This window comes from Benincasa hispida, chromosome 10 (genome assembly GCF_009727055.1).
Source record: "Benincasa hispida cultivar B227 chromosome 10, ASM972705v1, whole genome shotgun sequence".
In the NCBI taxonomy this organism is placed as follows: Eukaryota; Viridiplantae; Streptophyta; class Magnoliopsida; order Cucurbitales; family Cucurbitaceae; genus Benincasa; species Benincasa hispida.
Genome location: NC_052358.1, coordinates 56,762,828 through 56,785,013, shown reverse-complemented (window position 1 = coordinate 56,785,013; position 22,186 = coordinate 56,762,828). Strand labels below are relative to the sequence as shown.

The window sequence follows — 22,186 nt, the reverse complement described above, 5'->3', positions numbered from 1 at the left end:
GATATTTAGCGATAATTCACATGTTTATGTTGCTTTTGATTGTATTATGTGTATGCAATTATTAAGTGAATATTGGTAAAGACTATTTGGTGTTCTTTCTCCTTTATTTTATTATAATAATATTATTATTATTTATTGTGTCTTATATTTTCGATTGAATTGATCAAAAATAATATGTTACCAAAGTAGCCTCTGTTATCTAGATTAATTTAATTCTAAAATATAAGATGTGCATATTCGTGAATTTATGTCGATGATTATCGGCTCAAAGGAAGATAATTATTTGGCCAAATTGTGAGTATGCATGTGGTATGAGTATGTGACAATTATAAGATTGCTTATGTGAAAAATAGTCTGTCCAAAAAAAGGCTATTTTTTGACAGAGTTAATTGTTAGTACTTTGATTACTACATTGAGAGTACCATTTAACGTTGGTGTTTTTGCCAAAGGCTGGACATCAATGTTGTTTAGGTATCTTGTTAAAGGGGCCCACCACATATGTGAAATTATTTGTTATATTTTAATTGTGACATATGTTTTTGTTGTTATTTGTTTCAGTTGTCTACTAAATATCTGGAAATTTGAGTTCAATCCCTAAGTTGAATGGATCGAACTTCAAATGGAAGGAAAGCTTAGAGATACTTCTCGGGTGTATGGATTTGGACCTTGCATTAAGGACCGATAAACCTACTTCTACTGAGGAACAACCAAATACGGCTAATATAGAGAAGTGGGAACCGTCAACTCGCATGTGTCTGATGATCTTAGGCACTCCATTCCGGAGTCTTTCGGGGCTCTTCACAGAAAGTGAAAATGTCAATAAGTTTCTTGCTCAAATTGAGAAATATTTTGCTAAAAATGAGAAAGGGAAAGAGTAGTCTTTTGACTTCTTTAACTTCTATGAGGTATAAGGCAATGGAAACATAAGGGAGTACATTATGGAAATGTTCCAATCTCGCAGGTAAATTAAAGGCACTTGATATCGAGATAAATGAAAATTTACTCGTGCATCTGGTACTTATCTCTCTTCCTGCACAATTCACTCTATTTAAGATAAGTTATAATACTCAAAAGGATAAATGAGAGTATTAATGAGTTATCTCACAATTGTGCAAGAAGAAGATGGATTAAGAGAGAAAGGACAGAAAGTATCATTTGGCACATGCTCTCGTGATAAGAAGAAAAGGAAAACTGTGGATGCTGCAGAAGGACATCTCAGCAGAATAGAAACAAGAAACAAGCTACTGAAAATCCTTGTTTTTCTACAAAAGGAAAGGTCACTTCCAGAAAGATTGTCCCAAATATGCCAAATGGCGTGTAAAGAAGGTAAACTTCTTACTTTGGTTTGTTCTGAAGTTAATTTAGTCCGTACCTACAGATACTTGGTGGGTAGTTCTGTGCTACTACTCACATAAGTATATCAATGCAGGGTTGCCTGTGAGCGCTGCCAAGTGATGCTTAAAAGATTCATCTATGTGGGCAATGGCAAAGAAGTTCCAGTTGAAGCTATTGGAAATTTTAGACTACTTTTAAAAACTGGTTGTTATTTGGATCTGAATGAGACTTTTGTTGTACCGTCATTTAGACGGAATTTAGTTTCTATTTCCAGTTTGGACAAATTTGGTTTTTCTTGTTCTTTTGGAAATAATAAAGTTAGTCTTTTTCAAGATTCTAAGCTTATTGTACCGGTTCTTTAATTGATAATCTATATATGCTTGATTCTTTTGCTTCATTTAACAAGATCCTGTTATCTAATTCATGTGATACAAAGCATAAATTAAATGAGAATTCTTGCTATGTTATGGCACAAGCGTTTAGGTCACATCTCTAAACAGAGAATTCAGAGACTTGTGTCAGATGGAATTCTGATTCCTTTATTAAGTAACTTCACGTTTGTGTGGAAGTATTAAGGAAAACCTAGCCTAGTATTAGGCATCTTCACATCTGGGGTTGTCCAGTTGAGGCTAGGCCTTATAGGCCTAATGAAAGAAAATTGGACTCAAGAACTATTAGCTGCTATATTTGTTGGGTATTCTGAGCACTCTCGGGTTTCAAGTTTTTATGATCCCACTTCTAGATCATTGTTTGAGACAGAAATGCTAGATTCCTGAGGATGTTGAGTTTGGGGGGAAGATAATATTAAGGAAGTTGTCTTTGAAGAGGAATTGGTTTCTTTTCCTCATGTGATTATAAATGATATTCAGGCTTAATTCTGACTTCATTGTTGAACAATAATAGAACAAGACAACAATGAAATCTCCGTTGTTGAACCTGAATTTCAAAACTCAACAACCTCAAGTAATGCCATTAAGAAGATACTACTAGAGAGAGAAGAGTGCAATTCCAGATGATATTATATTGTGTTTTTTCAAGAATGATGTAGGCGTAATGGAAGATGATCCAATCAACTTCCAACAAGCTTTACAAAGTTCTAACTCTCAAAAGTGGATAAGTATATGGAGAGGGAAATAAAATCCATGAAAGACAATGACGTTTGGGAACTTGTCGAATGCCATCAGGAGTGAAACCCATAGGTTGTAAATGGATATTTAAAACCAAAAGGGATTCACATGGCAATATTGAAAAGATATAAGGCTCGTCTTGTTGCAAGGGTTTTACTCAAAAGGAAGACATTGATTAACAAAGAGACTTTCTCTCGGTTTCATCGAAAGACTCTTTTAGGGTATCATGGCACTAGTAGCTCACTTTGATTTAGAGCTACACCAAATGGATGTAAAACCGCGTTTTCAATGGGAACATTGATGAGACGATTTATATAGTGCAAACAGAAAATTTTGTGTCTGTAAATTCAAAGTCTATGGTTGCAATTAAATAACATCATCTACGGTCTCACAAGGCCTCTTGTCAATGGTATCACAATTCCATAAAGTGTAACCTCATTTTGTTTTGAGGTGCACATTGTGGAAGATTGTGTATATCACAAGTTCAATGGGAGTAAATCAATCTTTCTGGTGTTATATGTCGATGATATACTCATAGCTAGTAATGATATAGGTTTTGCATGACACTAAGAGATATTTCTCAAAAGAAATTTTGAGATGAGGATTGTTGATGCTTCTTTTGTATTAGGAATTGAAATACTGTGAGATCATTCTCAAGGTATTTTGAGATTGTCACAAAAAGAACTACATTGAAAAGATCTTGAGTAGATTTGCATGAAAGATTGTGCGCCAGGAGATACCCGATCGCTAAAGGTGATAAATTTCATTTAGGTCAATGCCTCAAGACCACACTCGAGACTAAGGAGATGTAGAAAGTTCCCTATGCATCGGTCATTGGAAGTCTAATGTATGCCCAAGTATGTTAGCCGTCCAGATATTACGTTTTTAGTTGGAGTGTTAGGCAGATATTTGAGTAATCGGGGAGGGGGATGGATCATTGGAAAACAGCCAAACGGGTTATGAGATATTTACAAGAGAACAAAAAATTATATGCTCACTTATCAGAGATCAGAAGTTTTGGAGATCATTGGTATTCTGATTCTGATTTGACTGGATGTCAAGACACTTTGCGATCCACTTCAAGCTATATCTTCATGTTGGCTGGCAGGAGCTGTATCCTGGAAAAGATCGTTAAACAAAATACTTATGGCTTCTTCTACCATGGCTGCGAAGTTTATAGATGTTATGAGGATCCAATCATGGATATGGTGCGAAATTTTGGTCACTGGGCTGCAGATGTGGTGGATAGAAAGACCACTAAAATTATTTATATGACAATAAGTTGGCTGTTGAATGCATATTCCAACAACAACAGAAGCAATACAAGTCAAAGCATGTAGACGTGAAGTTTCGGTTGTTAAGAAAGAGTTCAGATATTGGTCAAATTTCGATATAAACACATGAGAACAAATCGTATGGGCAGATCATTTGACTAAGGCTTTTACACTAAGTTTTTCAATGAGCTGTGCTCACATGGGTTGTTCACCATGTTTAGTGGAGTTTGTTATTTGGGGTTATTCTTTGACATTTATTTTGTTTATTCTTCTAGTTATAGAATAAATTTGCATGGTTTATCGTTTTATATCTGAACTTGCTTTATCATTGGGGCCCATTTTGCGTTATTTAAGGGGCCATTTACAAGTTTTAGATGATCTCATTAGGGAAATTTGGCACCAATTGAGAAACAGGCTGATCTGATATCACTTTGCATGTAGTTTCTATGCTTCCATCCATACTTGAATCTTATGTCATTGAATGTATTAGAATTGGTGTATCAAGGAAGTTTAGTTACAGAGGGTTAGTGACGAAAGCCAGCCTTGAAGTTCCGTGCTAATAATAGAAATGGACCAGATTGAACTAAAAGGGAATTCTATTATTGAAATAACCTGTTTATGCGCCTTAAGGTTTATGTGATTTAATTATATTAGGTACATAGACATAGCCCAAGTGGGAGATTGTTAGACATATTTAAATAATAATATGTTTAATTAAAGTATGGGTTATGTATATGGATTAATAATTTATCACATTGGGTTATTTTATTAGATTGGGCCCTATTATGTGATCTAATTAATTAAGACCCTAGATTCCTTATTGAGTATGGACTTAATGGGTAGAAGCTCATTCCTAGTTAATTAGGGTTTATTGGGAACCCTAATTGAACTAGTATATAAAGAGACCTTAGGCTATGGTCCCCAAGATACCAAAACAATAAGCACTCAGTGTTTCTTGAATCTCATCTAGAGAGAGATCCCAATAAGGGCATTCGGAGTTTTGGTTGAGGAAGACCATAGAAATCTATCATCATCTTGAAGCTATCATTAGTTTCTCAATGGAATCCGGTATATAGTTATTCTTGACAATTTGGCATGAATGATCCTAGGATTTATCTATTCAATATAGATATTAAGAATTTATGCTATCAGTTGAATCTTTGATGAAGCACAGATTTTCGACAACGATGATAATAGCGAAAGGATAGTAGAATGAGAAGTTTTAGAAGAAGAAGAAAAGAAATAGAAATAGAAGAGAAGAAAAGGAAGTGCAGAGGTTGAAGGAAAAACGAAGGAGAAGAAAATTTGTGAAATTGGTAAAATGGTAAAGTGGTAAAGGGTGGGTCCTACCATTTACTTTTTTTTTTTTTATTACTTTGTTAGTGTTGTTATTAATGTGTTTTCCCTTTATATTTTCCCATATTTTCTTTAAAATTTAAAACAAAAATATATTTGATTTATTTTCTTTTGCAAATCTTTTTATTCAACATCAACCATTGTCAATCAAATAACAATCCGATATCAAATTAGCATCATTAACCATCAATATAAGATAACAATAAAATAACAATCACTATAAAAACACAATCATTATCAAATGACACTGAACATTATTAAGAATCAGTATCAACCATAGATATATTGGAAATAAGTATCAGATAGTAATCAAACAACATTTCGATAGCAATCGATATCTTTAGCATTATATAATAACCAATATCAAAAAGAATCAAATAGCAATCAGTATCATTATCAATTCGTATCAAATAACAATCAGATAGTACTTTCGATACTAAAAATGATGTGAAATCGTTTGAAAATATTGTTATTGCGTGACAATTACAAACAACTTCATATCAAATATAAGATAACCATTAGTATTAAATATTAATCATTGTCAAATAGCAAATAAATATCAATGATAATCATCATCAAACACTAAACAAATAGCCATCGTTATCATTGTCAATCATTATTAGATAGTAATCAAACAACAATCAGATAGCAATTAGTATCATTGACAAGTAGTATCATATACTAATCAAACAATAATCAGATAACAATCAATATCATTGACAATCAGATGGTAATTAAATAGTAATTAGACAACAATCAAATACAATTGTATATTTTTAACTGTGAGGGTATTTTAGTCATTTGATTATTTTCAATTGGGTTGGGCATCTTATTTTGACATTTCTGTAAAATCCATATATTTAGACTATGGGCCTAATTATTTTTTTTATTTTTTTATTTTTTATTTTTTACAACCTTGTTACAGCCCCTTATTTTATTTACACTATCATGTTATTTTATTGATGTTTTTTTTTTCATTTAATCTCAAAAAGAAAAAAATGATAGTCACCAAGGTTCGATTTATATTAAACTTTTATAAGGAGTTCAATTATATATATATATATATAGAAAGTTATTTTTATTTTTATTATTATTATTATAGATAAAAGGCACAGATCGATTAAATTGAAATTGTTTTTGCTAAAAAAAATATGGAAGTTCTTGAATTTAATACAAGTAGTTGTGAATTAGACCCTATATGGCTAATCAACTTTCCAATACATATATGTAAATTGAAATATAAAATTAGGAGGTTTATATTAGGGTCAGCAAGAATAATAACCAAATTTAGATAGTCCAATTCAAAAAATGGCCACATATTTTTCTTAATTAAATTTGAGGGAGATCTTCCAAACTCAAATAAAAATTTTGAAAATGTAAAAAACAAATATATAACAAACAATATTAAATCGTAATAGAACATTAATTCAAATTAAATAACGCTACGTAATATTCAAATTAATTTTTTTATCTTCATTTCTGTATACACTTCAAGAATTTTGAATCTTAATGTCGGTTTAAAACTGACATTAAAAGACTTAAATGTTGGTTGACAACCGACATTGAAGATCGTGTTATAAAAGTCTTTAATGGCGGTTGTCTTTAATGTCGGTTTTAAACCGATATTGTACACCATCTTCAATGTCAGTTTAGAACCAATATTAAAGACCTTTTGTAACACGATCTTCAATGTCGGTTGTCAACCGACATTAAAGCTTTTTAATGTTAGTTTTAAACCAACATTAAAGCCCATAATTATTGTCCCTTTTTTTCAATTATTGTCCTTTTTTTAATTGCATTGTCCAATCCATTTTTAGTGTCAGTAAAAAAGTTAAAAACGACATTATAATAGTTTATCCACAAACAAGAATTGTTTTTATATATTAAGATCTCAACAAACACAAAATTTAAATCTAAGTCTTGCTCACAATGTACGAATAATAGTTAGCTCCCAAAGAGAATAACAAAATCTATACTTACAAAGCAATAGTTGGTTGCTTATGTATCAAAAAAATCTCAAAATAAAATATTAATTGCTTTTGTATATACAAATTAACTTTCAACAAATACAAAAAATTAACTAAAGATTGAGAGAGTTAGTTGTCTACTTTGGAGTGTCATTATTATCCCAAAAAAATTGCAAAGAAGATATGCTTGTTTAAGTATATAAAATCAAGAATAATTTAAAAATAAATGAATCATACTAAAAGAAATTACATGAAGTATGGAAACTATATTTATACAAACTTACCAAAAGGAATGAATGCAAAACTTGCTATTCTTTTCTCTATTCTATGGATGAGTTTGTTATGCCCTCTATCCAGAACCTCCATGTACTCATGTGAGCAATGTCAAACACAGAGTGTATAAACAAACAAATATAAGTTGCGTTAATATAAGTAATTTATAAATAACGAAAGAAATGAACTCAACCCATAAACTACTACCATAGCTACACAATAGTCATTGTAATGATCCCAAATTTCAATGCTAAACTAAGGAATATTATCATATATTAACCTACAACTAACTTTATAACTCTTATATTTTAGAAAAATTTCGGCAACATGACAGCACTACCACAACAATACAAAAGATTTTACTTTAACACTTGTTTAAAGAAATGAACTTCCAACAATATTCAAACAACAATCTTCTCTCAACATAACTACTAGAGTTTTCAGAACACTAATACTCAAACCAACTACCTAATCAAATTTGACATAAATAATATAACTAATAGAAAATACATTAAAAAAATATATCTTATAGGATTACAAAACATACAAAACAATCAGATAGAAAAAAATACAAAACATCCCAAACAATTTACTAGGAAACCTAACTGTAACAGCCATAAAATCCCGTTTCAAAAGCTTTCAGTCATGAGAATAATTCCAAGAGAAACAAATGAATTACCCCAACCACCTACAGAACATAAAACAGGAAATCTCAAAAGGATAGTTATACAAACATATCAATAACTATCTTTTACTAGGCATTTTATTAAAAAAGAAGGGTTTGGAGAATCAAACAAACATATCCTTTACTAGGTATTTTACTAAAAAAATATATAACTTAATTTAAACGTATACATGTACTTTACTAAAAAAGAATACCTTCTCAAGGAAGCACAATATGCAAATTGCAAAGCTCTCCCAATTGATTGAAGAAAATATCAATAAGTATATTCTTAACAAGGCATTTTACAAGCTTAACCTGCAAACAGAACACTCCAAGACATTAAACATTACACGAAAAATTGTAGAGGGTTGTACTAACTATAAGAAGAAAATGTATCAACATTTTAGTAACTAAAAAATATAGCTACAAAGCCTAAACCAATGGCTTTCATCCTGTCACACACGGATTTACTTCAAAATATTTTATTTATTTACTAGTGTTAAAGCCAAAGATTAAACAAAAGAGAAAAGAGTTTTTGAGTTAATGACTCCTAAGATTAAAATAATCAAAGGGCTCTTGAAGTAAGAAAACCAAAGTTCCAACTTAGAACTTAGTTCGAAACCTAATTCAGAGACTCAAGAAGTATTCAGAATGGGTAATCTTACCCAAAACAATTTCAAACCTCAATTCATACACCTCGAACCAAATCTAAACTATAATTAAAGCATGTCCATGAGTTAATGACTAATTTACAGAACCTAAATCTAATCTAAAAGGGTCTAGAAAGAGTTTTTAACAACTAAAACTCACCAAAATAAAAAGATTGTGCAAAAAGGGTTAGACCCTACGTCACAAATTCCAGTCCTTGGAGAATGCTTATGCTTCGATTCTAGAAAAGAGTAAGAGTAAAGATCGTGAATAAGACATAATTGTAAGACAATCTCAATACATATTATTTTAGCATGAAAACCAAATAACAAATTAGCAAAATCTACTTTTCTAATTCTAGCGTAAAAACCTTTTTCCTTCTAATGTGTGCTTACGTTGTAACATATAAAGGCACATTAAATTGAAGGATTGTAGCCAATGTAAACTTCTCTCATCTTTTCCTCTTTCCTCCTTTTCCTCTTCTCCTACTCTACTTTCCTTCTACCTTGTATTTGTGCACATAATTGTAAGGTGGTAATATAATAGAGAACTTTCAAACCCATATAAAGAAATTTCTCAAGTCGACAATTAACAAAATCAACTAAAAACTTACAACACTCAAAGACATATGAGTTCAATCAATTACAAATGATCTAAAACATACTTTCAAACATCCAAAACACACTTTTAATCAATGATCAAATCAAAATACTCAAAGACATATCTTTATAAAAAAAAAAAATTACATTGTGGAAAGGATGTAGAAAATACTTACCTTAACCGACAATCCTATGCTGTTTTTCATATTAATGCTGCTATTTTGAGTTATTTTCCAATGTAACTATGCCCATTTGTTCAATCGACATAATCTCAATGAATTGATCATCCTAAGCGTCATATCAGCCCAAAATAGTAGTTGTATGCCCCATATCTAGCATAAAACAACTGAAATGAATGAGAAAGACTTAAAAAACCATTACCATATCTAGGGAACATTACCATATCTTAACATGTAACTAACTTTACTAACTCTTATGATTTAAAAGAAGTTTTGCAACATGACAACATTATATAACAAAACAAAAAATTTTAACTTTAACACATGTTCAAAGAAATGCACTTCCAACAATGTTCAAACAATAATCGTCTCTCAGCTAAACGACTAAAGTTTTCAGAACACAAATACTCAAACCAACTACTTAATCAGATTCGACAAACATATCAAAACTAACCATCTTAAACTAATAAAGAATTCAAATAATAAATTCAGCATTGGAGTTATTTTTCTATTTTAGATTTCTTAGGCAACTAGACCAATCACACTAATTAAACAAGTTTAAGATGAAAATAGATCACGTGCAAGTGTAAATGCCAGAAAGGAAATCACTTATACCAAGTTGCTTGCGGTTAATAAACACAATACAATCATCAATCCAAACACTTTGAATCAAGCCTAGACTACAAACAGAACATATCCAAGATTTAAAAGCTAATTTACAACATCTAAATTTAATTGGGATAGCTTTACATGGATTCCTTCAACCTAAAACTCATGAAAAGAAGCTTGGGCACTTGCTAAAAAGTGTTCGAACGGTTCCAAATCTATTTTGAAACTACAAATACAAGCTTCCAAGTATTAAAGACAAATCTAAAGGACTTTAAGCTAGTTCGAAAAAAAAAAAAAAATTAGTCTTTAACCTGCTAAAACTTACCCAAAAAACCCTTAAAATTGTAGAAAATATCAGAGTTTGTTGTCAAGTTCTGTATAAACTTAAAAGGGAATGTATGTTGTTACCAGACATCCATGAAATGTAAACTTGAACAAAAGTTTTTGAATAAATGTCCAATTATTCTTTTGTTCAAGAAAAAGGTTTTCACTCGTAATGAAATAATACAAACCTTTAAGATGAACTCCAGAACTCCTAAAGTCGGATGTTTCAATAGGATTACTCGTTCATCAAGCTACTTTGACAATAAAGCCAAACTATAATAGTCAAATATTAAATGAGCAAACTAAATTATCAGTAATAGTCAACCTTCAGTATTAGTGATAGATCAATAGCTACCTCAATTAATGATATGGACTAATTTTAAATGAGCATGTGAGGTACCTTAATTAGTTATATACTCTCATGAAGTTAAAAATTATGTTATATATGCAAATAGTTTTACAATGTACTAGATCCATTATTATGTTGTTATTTAATCATAACCTATGGTATGGACTTATTTTAAAATTAATTAAAATATGATGACTAATTTTGGACATTTAAAATTATAGAACTCAATATAACAAGATTCTAAATACACAGACTAAGTGACCAATTTAACCTAAAAATTATTTTCAAATTAATAATAAAGATTAATTAATTTTAAGATCTATTGAATGTAACAAAACTAAATTTGAACGTTGGATAACATGGGAACTTAAAATAGAACGAGACCTAACATATGGAGACTAAATTAGTATATATATTTATTATTGTTGATAATCTTTCATAAAGAACCTCAATAGGAAATGGTGAGATCCACTAAGCTCTATACTCCATTAAGCTTTAATCAAAATCTAATTATTGGAAGCAAAAGAAAATTTCAAATAAAAAAACTGGAAACACCCCCTTCAACCCAAAACAAAAGAACTACAGAAATAAACTAAAATTTGAAAACTCTTAAATGTTACTAAAGAATTTGAAGCTATAAACTGAAGAGCCATACGTTTTAGCTGCCAAAGACTTCATAATTATGGAAACAATAGAAAAAAAAAATCATAATTTCTAAGCACAAGCATAGAAAGGTATTAAAGCGAGTAGAAAAGGAAAATAAATTATAGATCAAAAAGAGAAATAAATGAGGTTAGACTAACTGAGACTAAGAAACCGAAAAAATCGAAGCAAGATCTAGAAGAACAAAGAAGTGGATCACCTTAAAATCATTAAATCTCAAAGAAAACAGTTTTTCTTTGGGATTTTTCAGACTCTTCTTCAACTTTCCAAGGATGACCTTTCTTCAAAGGCCCAAGCATAAAAATAGGTACCTGCATATTTGGAGTCGTTAAGCAATGGGTAACTCAAATCCAACACCGACATATACTGGGTAAATGTTGAAACTCACTAAATAGGAGAAAAATGTTGTGTAAGCTACATAAACAACCTACACATCGCACCAAAACTCACATCTTGATGGAACGAACTCAGATCTGGATGGATGGAACGAACTTGGATCTAGACGACGACGATTACCATTGATCAAATCTAGATGAACCGGATGGGTTGGACAATGGTCAACAATCAGATTTGACGAACGTTGAGTGGCAACGACATGGTTGAGAGAGAAAGGAGTGGATGGACGACGTGGTTGAGAGAGAAATGAGAAAATGGTGAAGATTGAGAGAGAAAGGAAAAGATGGTGAAAGTTGAGAAAGAAAAAGCGTGAAGGTTGAGAGAGAAAGAAGAAGAAGGGTGAAGGTTGAGAGAGAAAGGAGAAGATGGTGAAAGTTGAGAGAGAAAGAAGTGGGAATTGTGTAAGAGCAAGAGTGGGTATACAAAAAGAAAAGTGAGTTGAAATTAAAAAATTTAGGACGGATCTTTAATGTCGGTTTTAAATGGACATTAAAGACAAGGCTATAATGTCGGTTTAAAATTGACATTAAAGATTCATTTTTTTTTTTTTTTTAAGAAATCGATATTATACATCTGTATTTAGTTTTTTCAACCTATATCAAAGGTCAAATTTCTTGTAGTGAAATATGGTTTTTTTTTCTTTAACAGATTTTTTTTATATATGGTTAAGATGTGCATAGATACATCCTTTTGGATTGGGAGGGTAGTTTTCATTTTTCAAATATACAAACTGATAAATAATACTAATAATAATAATAGTAATATTCTATATAACTTATAGTATTTGTATATATTCGTAATTACCTAAAGTATATGAACTAGTCTAATCCATTTAGTTTTTCAGCCTAACCCAAAGTTTTCAAAGACTAAAATGTGCATAAAGACTTATGAAAAACAATAATCTCTCGGATAGAAGGTGGTAGTTTTCTAATGAACCAATTGATAAAAATAATGTCTTGGGTAAATTCTAGTATTTATGTATAGGCGTAGTTACATCTGCAACTATGTCAAAAAGTAATTATAACAAATGAATATGTATATATATACCCTAAAGCTCTAATCCATTTGTCAACATGAGCATAGCTTAATTGGCATAGGATAAGTATTAGCAATCATAAGAGGTAATTTGTGGTTCGAATCCTTCCACCTCCTATGTATAAAAAAAAAAAAAGAGGCTCCTATCTATTTGAATTTTCAAACTAATCATAAGTATCAACAACTAAAATGTTCGTAGAGACTATGACGAACAATCTCTACTATTAGATCTAGTAATTTTGAACGAATTACACCTATAACTACATTTAAGTAATTATATGAAGTAATATAAATATTTCTATCCTTAAACTCTAATCTGTTTAATTTTTCAACCTAAATTATAGGTATCAACCGCTAATGTGCTTGTTGAATTTAACAAAGAAAAATGGTTCAATCTACCTTCAAATATTGAATGAAACAATTTCAAATTCTTTTATTTTTCTACCAAACTAACTCAACTTGAAACCCAATTCCCACTAAACCCTTGTGATTTTTTTCAATCTTGAGCTCCACCTTTGCCTAATTCAACCATATTTACATGGTTGAACTCTTCAATCTTTTTTATTCATTTCAATCCCCGTATTATGTCGTTGTTTCTTCATCTCTTTTGGGTTCTTCAACAATCATCAAATGTCTCACACTCGAAATATATTCCTAAGGTACATATAGTCCCCTACCTTATACTCTCTATTAAGTGTGTAGTTACTTATTGATGGGTTATTTACGGATTGGGTAGATATGAACATGATTTTCTTCTTTCATTTCAAAAATTGTGATATTAGACTTTAGAAGTTTAAGTATAATCGTAATAAACGGTTTGAATTGATTCACTTATAATAATTTAGAAGTTTAAGTGAAACAATGATATAATTTGTACTATTTCTTTTAAATTAAGTTAGGAAGATGTTAATCAGTACATGGCAGAAATTAGATAGAATTATAAAAATAGTTATAGAAGTTAATCCACAAGTTTTGGAAAATTATAATTTTAAAAGGAAAAAAAAGAGTTAGAAAGAATGAAAAGGGAAGGTGGAGGATTGTCCTTTCCTTCCCTAAAGTCCAGGCTCTTGTCCTTGACATTGTTAGTTGGCGCAGTTTCTATGTTAAGAATTCTGGTTTCCACGTTCCAAGCTCCAATTTCTCCTCCTCACAACACTGCTAAAATCCCTCTTTCTCTTTCTCTTTCTCTCTCTCTTTTTCTTTCTATGATAATCCCACAATGGTAGGCGGCGGAGGCTCATCCAGAGGCCACCGAGTTTTCTCCGATCACAACAACAACAACACCAAAGCCGGAGCTTTCAACAAACTAAACAAATCCCCCTTCGACGACTCCCACATTTCCTCCGGCGCCGCCAACACCTTCCTCCCTTTAATGGACACCGACCCCGATCCCGACCCCTCCTTCTTCGAACCCGCCTCCACTTCCCCTTTCACCAAATCCCCATGGTCCTCCCATTTGAACTCCGATCCCCTACCCTCTGCCACCGATGGCTCTTCCTTCCTCCCCAATATCCTTATGGGCTCCCTCGTCCGCGAAGAGGGCCACATTTACTCTCTCGCCGCCTCAGGGGACCTTCTCTATACCGGATCCGACAGTAAGAACATCCGTGTTTGGAAGAATCACAAGGAATTCTCCGGATTCAAATCCAATAGTGGTTTGGTTAAATCCATTGTAATCGGCGGGGGGAAGATCTTCACCGGCCATCAGGACGGTAAGGTCCGGGTCTGGAAGGTCTCGAGTCGCGACCCGAGTGTTCACAAAAGAGTTGGGACTCTCCCCACATTAAGCGATTACATCAAATGTTCGATGAAACCCAGTAATTATGTGGAGGGGAGACGGCGGAGGAATCTCTGGATTAAACATTTCGATGCAATTTCGTCTCTGAGTTTAAGTGAGGATCAATCGTTTCTATACTCTGCTTCCTGGGATAAAACTTTTAAGGTCTGGAGGGTCTCCGATTCGAAATGTTTGGAGTCGATTCAGGCTCATGATGATGCTGTTAACACTCTGGTTTCAAGTATTGATGGATTGGTTTACACTGGATCGGCAGACGGCAGCGTCAAAGTGTGGCGGAGGGAGCTACAGGGGAAAGGGACAAAGCATTTCTTCTCGCAGACTTTGGTTAAACAAGAATGTGCTGTTACTGCTCTTGCTGTTAACGACGACGCTACTTTTGTTTACTGTGGCTCCTCCGATGGGGTGGTTAATTTTTGGGAGAGGGAGAAATCGTTATCCCACGGCGGCGCTTTGAGGGGCCATAAGCTTGCAATTCTCTGTTTGGCTACCGCCGGCCGTTTGTTGTTAAGTGGCTCTGCTGATATGGGGATTTGCGTCTGGCAGAGAACGGCGTCGGAACATTCTTGCTTGTCGGTGTTGACGGGTCACACCGGTCCGGTGAAATGCTTGGCCGCTGAAAAGGACAGTGAAGCCGGCGAAAGTGAGCGGCGGTGGATTGTGTATAGTGGGAGTTTGGATAAGTCAGTCAAGATGTGGAGGGTGTCGGAACAGCCGCCGGCGGTCGTGCAAAGTCCGCCGTCTTTCTTGACGGATTCCTCCCCAACCGCCGGCCTCTTGGTAAATGCTCCCAGTTTCGTTATTCGAGAACAGTAACAAAAAATTAAAAAGTTCATTTCCTAAAATTCATGGTTAACTTTTACTATTAATCCCTTAAACTTTTAAAATCTTGTCTAATTAATCTCTAAAAGTTTGACAAAAAAAATCTAATAGGTCCCTACTTTCTTTAAATATTAGAGATGTTCTATAAATACTCAAATCTTTAATTTTATTTCTCTTTAAAAAAACATCTTTAATATGCATCCGACATGTTTAGAATCTTAATCGTCAGAAATTTCAAAATTTTTGCAAAATTGAGAATTTGAAATCAATTATGAATTAAAAGTATAAGGACCTATTAGATAATTTCTTAATAGTAGATATTTATTAAATACAAGTTAAAAAGTGGAAGAGACTAGTTGTGAAATTGTAGTGGATTTTCCTATGGGATATATTTTTTGGGATATATTCTTTGTGTTAAAACTCATTTACTTGTTAGATGAAATAGAATTAATGTACTAAGAAAATATGGCATCACAAAATTGTACAAACATTTGTTTATGTATATATAAATAGCGTGGTGAGAGTGAAATATTGGTGGTTGGTTTCTTGGACTATTATTTCTCCATGAATTTTATTGTTTTAAATATACATTTAGTTTAAACTATAGTGTGTTTTTCTTTCTTTTCATTTTTTCCCTTTTTGTATACCTTATGGTAAAAAAGTATTTAGTTTTTATGATAGATGGCTAAATTTGTGTAGTGCATATAAAATATTATATGTCTAAGTCGATATATAGTGAAGGTATAATTTCAATTTAAAATGAAAAATAATATTTCAAAAATCCTAACTCAAACTAAAATTAAAGATGAGGGGTTTGAGATCTTAAAATTAAATTATTTTGAATTAAATTTTTAATTTTGCATCTAATAGATCAGTTGAGTTTTTAAACCTTCAATTTATTGTCTACTACATTTTATGAACTTTTATTATTATTATTATCTTTTTTATCTAGCAGGTCTCTAATCTTTTTAAAATTCTCTAGATTCCACGGATTTATTGTTTGTAAAATTAAAAGTTTTGATCCTATTAAAGATAAATTTTATTTTTTACCTAATAAGTTCATTTATTTTAAAAAGTGTCGAATGTATCTAGGACTTCTTAGACATTATACTTTTAAAATTCACTTATTGCATATAAAATTAAAAATTTAGGCATTACACTTTTAAAATTCACTTATTACATACAAAATTAAAAATTTAGAAAGTTATTAGACATTTTTAAATTCTGGGACTATAATTTTAATTTAACCTTTTTTTTAAAAAGAATTTTAGTTTAACCTAAAAATGTATGTTAGGGCACACATTTTGGAAAACAGCTTTTTCAAAGGAAAATACTTAACAAAATTAGTTTAATGGTTACTCTAAACTTACTTTTAAGTGTTTTTTTTTTTCTTTTCATGTATTTTCAGAATTTATCAATCACTTCTGGTTTTTTTTTTTTTTTCCAAAACTAATAATAATAATAATAATAATGAGATATCAATGGGTTGAAACACTTTTTACCTCTGGATAAAATTTTAACCAAACACTGTCAATTTCTTAAATCTCATTTAATAACCATTTTATTTTTTGTTTTTGTTTTAAAAATTAAATCTATCAATACTATTTTTACTTTCAAATTTTTTATTTTGTTATCTACTTTTTACCAATAATTTAAAAAATAAGCCAAATTTTGAGAATAAAAAAAATAACTTTCAAAAATTGTTTTTATTTTTTGAATTGGCTAAGAATTCAACCATTGTATTTAAGAAATATACAAATCTAAAAAATGTTGATGAAATAGACTTGATTTTCAAAAATAAAATGATTATCAAATGAAGTCTTAATAAACTATTTTTGGACATCAGTATAAAGTTATAAACTCAAACATACGCTAATGCAAGATACTAACATGCAAAATTAGAATATCTAAAAAGTTATGAAATTATCATTTTTAACTTAGTCAATTTTACCTTAAACTTATAATTTCAACATATGAACCCTTCCATTTGAATATTGCAATTAATCTCTTGGTTTATCCTATTCTTGGACATTCTAGACACCTTTTTTTCCAAAAGTAGTATAATATTTTTAAGTACAATAAAGGAATACTATTTCTTAACGTTTGAGTGAAAATTTTTATTTCTATGAGAGTGACCATCAACCCATTAAAACCTAATATTTATTTTATGGTTAAAAGAAAAAAAAAACCCATTTTACACCTTTGAGATATCTTAACATTATTTAAATATATAAAATAATGAAAAATAATATAAATAATATATATACGTTAAAAACCAACAAAATTACATAAAAAATTAATAAGTTAACAATTTGGCTAATCTATTATATGTTAAAGGGAAATTTCTTAGACACTTGTCTCCATTAATGATCAACTAAAATTAATATTAAATTTAGTCACTAATAATTAATTATCATAATATTATATGTAAACGAAATGTAAACAGGAAAAAATATGAAAAAAAAAAAATAATCATCCATCTTAAAGATTATTGACTTTCATTACAATTCATAATCGAATTCCAAAAGTTTTGTTACTTTGTATTGGCTTTGTTTCACAATTTTTTTTTCACAACACTGAGATTTAATCTTTATTTGGTTTTCAGTTCTCTCAATACATTGCTATCAAAGCATTCTTCAATCTTGAAAGTATCTCAAGCAGTTGGTGGTGCATTACAGAATCTATATCATCTGGGATCCTAGGTTTGCAATATTATAATTCCAATCTAAATATATTTCCTATTCTTAAAAAAATTATGTCAGTATTAATTTTATCTAAACTTTCGAGATTGTATTGGAAATGTTTTTAAACTTCAAAGAAAATGTCAAACATATAGGTTCATTTCTGAACTTTAAAAGTGTCTAATAAATTTCTAAGGCCTCGTTTGATAACTATTTTATTTTTTATTTTTTATTTTTGAAAGCTAAGCCTGTCATACCTCTCCTTAGAATACCCTCTTAATCCGAAAAGGGATGTGAAGACAACAATTTCCAATCCACTTATGACAACTTCTGCCCAACATACTTCTAAAAACTTGTATCCTTAGCACTTGTTACACCTGATTAGCAGTTTATAATCCTCTAAGACTTAACACACAGTTTCAACAACAACTTTGAACATATAATTTACTGCTAATAAAAAAAAATCAGCATCAACATACATAACAATTTTCATAACCAAACACATACACAACATCTATTCAACACAACTCTATCCTTTTCCCCCGATATGGACATGAAAACTAAATAACAGAACATAATGAGCCATCTAAACTTCCAGTCTCTATGGGTTTGAGAAATGACTGGCTGGCAGAACTGCTAGGTCTCGGGACGTCGACCACTACCTGAGGAGGAAAACATTTTAAAAAAGTGAGCTGGAAAGCTCAGTGAGTGACTATCTTAAATAAAACATACTTTAAATCATAGATGACATAAACATGCTTATCAATAATAATAAAAAAAAATTAATAAATCATACTTAGGGTTTTGAAAATGAAACTGAAATTGTGAAATACATCATGTGAAACTCTGAAATAAAGCTCATTAGCATCATTTTGAAAAACTCCACTACTCCACTGCCTGAACATATGGGAGAGCCCTTTTGCTCAATCCCTAATAACCTTAGTTGAAATAGAGCCCTTTTGCTCGATCTCATCAACTTCGATGACATAGTCATGCATGCACGTAGAGCTGGATTAGGTCCTGACCACCTTACCATACCTTCGGTATCAAGGATCTCTAACATCATTGAAATCTGGGTACCTTACCATACCTTCGGTACCAACATTGGAGTAGGGTTTGTACAAGGCTCAAACTTTTAAACATATAAGAGCATAAACAGAATATGCATTTGAGATGATCAAACTTCATGATTTCATGGCATCGCATAATGCCTTGTAAAACATGAAGTATGCTTATAAATTGCCTTACTAAAACTTTTGTCATGCGGTACAACATAACATAGGTTTAATGTGAAACACATGTTAAACTCAATCTCATTAGTCTAGTATTCGAGCTTTGATATAGACTCCCGCTTACGATTGGACAGTCACTATGTATGTCACTTACTTTCACTCACTAGAAGAAGATATGAGACTTAGCTATTCATTCCGGAAGTTACTATACTATGGGATCGATCCTCGGTATATAAATGACAATATGATGGGAACTAGAAGATCGGAGAAAGAATCATAACTTCTCGTAACCACTCGTCCTTTCTTCCTAGATGCTTTGAATATTCACGTTTGGCATATACCCTGCTCTAACCAAAATTCTTGTTCACCTGTGTTGATTTGGGGTACGGTCAATTCACCGGAAGGATCGCCTATCTGTCTCTGAGATCTGAGAATAACGTATGCCATATATATCTAGAAATATTAATCGATTTACGAGAATATTCCCTTAAGACCTTTTGCCAGGGTTTCACAAGTCAACTCCTAGTCATACTGACTTGGTAGCAGATTCTCAACATCCCATCTCAGAAGGTTTCACTTTTGCGATGCGAACATGCATTTAATATGAGATTTGTTAAGTAACCTCATCATTTAAAAACATGGATCATGCGATCAACATTCATTTCTAAGGCATGCGTTGGAGAAAATCATGGTATAAAAACTTCATATGAACTTTTGATGCATTGAAATTTATTCATAAAATACGCATTAGAAAACATTTATTAAAACTTGTCACTCACTGTCTTAAGCTATGTATCCAAGGGGTTATACGCCTCTCCTATTTACCTTTGCCCTAAAAAGGAAATGTCTCTTGGTCAATATATTCAACTTCCTTTTGAGCTTAACACATAGCTTAACTTCACTGCATATTAATAGTCATCACATCACAGCTAAGTTCGACGCATCAAAACCATCTTTAACGCATCGACTATCCTCAACCATCTTACCTTATAATTTGATTGATAATTGGGAAATCCTTTCTCAGAGTGCTCGAGAAAGCACTGAAACACTTTCCAGTCTATGTGATGAATGCTTACTATGCAACATACTTCAAACGCTTTTGTTGTGAACCAACTATGTTGTATGCGTTAACACATAACATTATGGAGTCAACTACTTGATTATTCTTCGTATGTAGTTGCCTACTTATTCATCCACAATATCATTGTAAATTCAACTTCCATACTTCATAGCTTTAATTCTAGCATTCGTTTAACTAAACTCCTTTCAAAGAAAATACTCATAAACATCTTAACTTTTACTTGCTTTAGACTTTGAGCATTATTTCTTCCAGAATTGATCAGAAATCCCTCAAATTCTCCTTTAACTGGTCGAGAATTCTTCCACTTTCAAAAGTTTCAGATGGCAGGTGTTAGAAAAATTTTGGTAAAATAGTCTCCTTCTTGGTTAAGCCTATTTATACTTGAGTTTGCATGAGGAGTTTGTTTGATTAATTGCCACTTGGCATACTCATCCTTCACGTGACATCTGCAAGACTGCCACCTGGCTTGCTTACTCGTTAATTAAGCTAAATTCCTCAACTTAAACTTGATCACATGGCCTTGTATCCATCCAAAACTTCTCCCTTCAACACATGATTTTCAACTGCATAATTCATCAGCTTAACCCTCAACAATGGCGTACAAGTTTGGTCGCATAAACTCTACATATCACTTGTAATACTTAGTCATAACGCCCCCCTTCTTGGACCTCTGGTCATATGGCGCCTCTTAGTTCCAACGCATGGAACTCTCTACTCTCTATAGATGTTAACTTATTCCTACTTCACTTGAGAACCCAGCATTCCATACTTAACATATTTTCTTGCCTTTTTCCGACTTACCATTAATAGACGTCCTCAACTCTCTACGCGTTGACGATGTTACAACCTGAACGCATATAGTCATAACACTTAGAAAATTTTCCTTCTCTTACATTTCAGACACATCATTCACTATACACACTTAACTTACTTATTCCATTGATGTTAATTCACATCTTAACACATAATTAAGAGGACTTAAACTTGATTAACTAGTAAAAAAGTTCAGGGTTTACAAAGCCTATAAACTCTATTTCTACCTCCAAATTTCTTCATTTATTATCTACTTTTACCAATGGTCTAAAAAACAAGCCAAATTTTGAAAAAAAAAAAAAAAAGTAGCTTCTACAAATTTGTGTTTGTTTTTAGAATTTGGTTAAGAATTCAACCATTGTACCTAGGAAAGATGCAAATCATTGTAAGAAATAGAGAAAATATGCTTAATTTTCAAAAACACAAACCATAAAAAACTAAGTGGTTACCAAACGAGGTCTAAACTTTTAATTTTATATACTTAAATTTTGATCCATTAAACATTTAAAGAAGGGTTCTTTTTAATTATGAGAGAATGAGCCAACTTATTTTTAAATATAGCAAAATATCACTATCTATCATACTCCTTAAAGAAACTACATCAACATAATCTTTCTAAAATTAAAAGTTTAGAAAACCTATTATACAATTTTAAAAGTTTGAAGATATATTAAACACCTCTTAAAAGGTTTCAGAATTATAATTATAATTTAACCTAATACCATTATTCTTCATATTATGGAAAGAAATTCTTAGAATTTTACTCCATTTTCTGATGGGTTATGTTTTTAGTACTCAATTTTGGTTACTTGCAAAAGAAAATAGAATTAAGCTGCTAAAAATATATCATATTAGAAAGTTGATGAGTTTTTTTTTAATGGTGTGTACAAATACTATTAATTTTTGTTTATATTTGTGAGTGTCTGGGCCAGTATATGCACACCTCGACTAATCTAAGACAACC

General features: G+C 31.5%; 1 protein-coding gene and 1 long non-coding RNA gene across 3 annotated transcripts; one reads left to right on the top strand and one right to left on the bottom strand.

Moving 5' to 3' along the window:
• Positions 1 to 7,197: 7,197 nt before the first annotated feature.
• Positions 7,198 to 12,101, bottom strand: LOC120088783. 2 transcript variants are annotated; one of them, XR_005485034.1, is made up of 6 exons: positions 11,818 to 12,101; positions 11,567 to 11,678; positions 10,544 to 10,606; positions 9,420 to 9,575; positions 8,807 to 8,885; positions 7,198 to 8,311 (listed from the first exon to the last, which is right to left on the bottom strand). It is a non-coding gene; the product is annotated as an uncharacterized LOC120088783 (long non-coding RNA). The 2 variants fall into 2 exon arrangements; XR_005485035.1 differs by lacking the exon at positions 10,544 to 10,606.
• A 1,734-nt stretch (positions 12,102 to 13,835) lies between these two features.
• On the top strand, positions 13,836 to 15,866 carry LOC120088782 (protein JINGUBANG-like). Its single transcript, XM_039046221.1, has one exon. The coding sequence runs from the start codon at positions 14,018 to 14,020 to the stop codon at positions 15,407 to 15,409; it is 1,392 nt and encodes a 463-aa protein (XP_038902149.1). The 5' UTR covers positions 13,836 to 14,017; the 3' UTR covers positions 15,410 to 15,866.
• Positions 15,867 to 22,186: the final 6,320 nt, after the last annotated feature.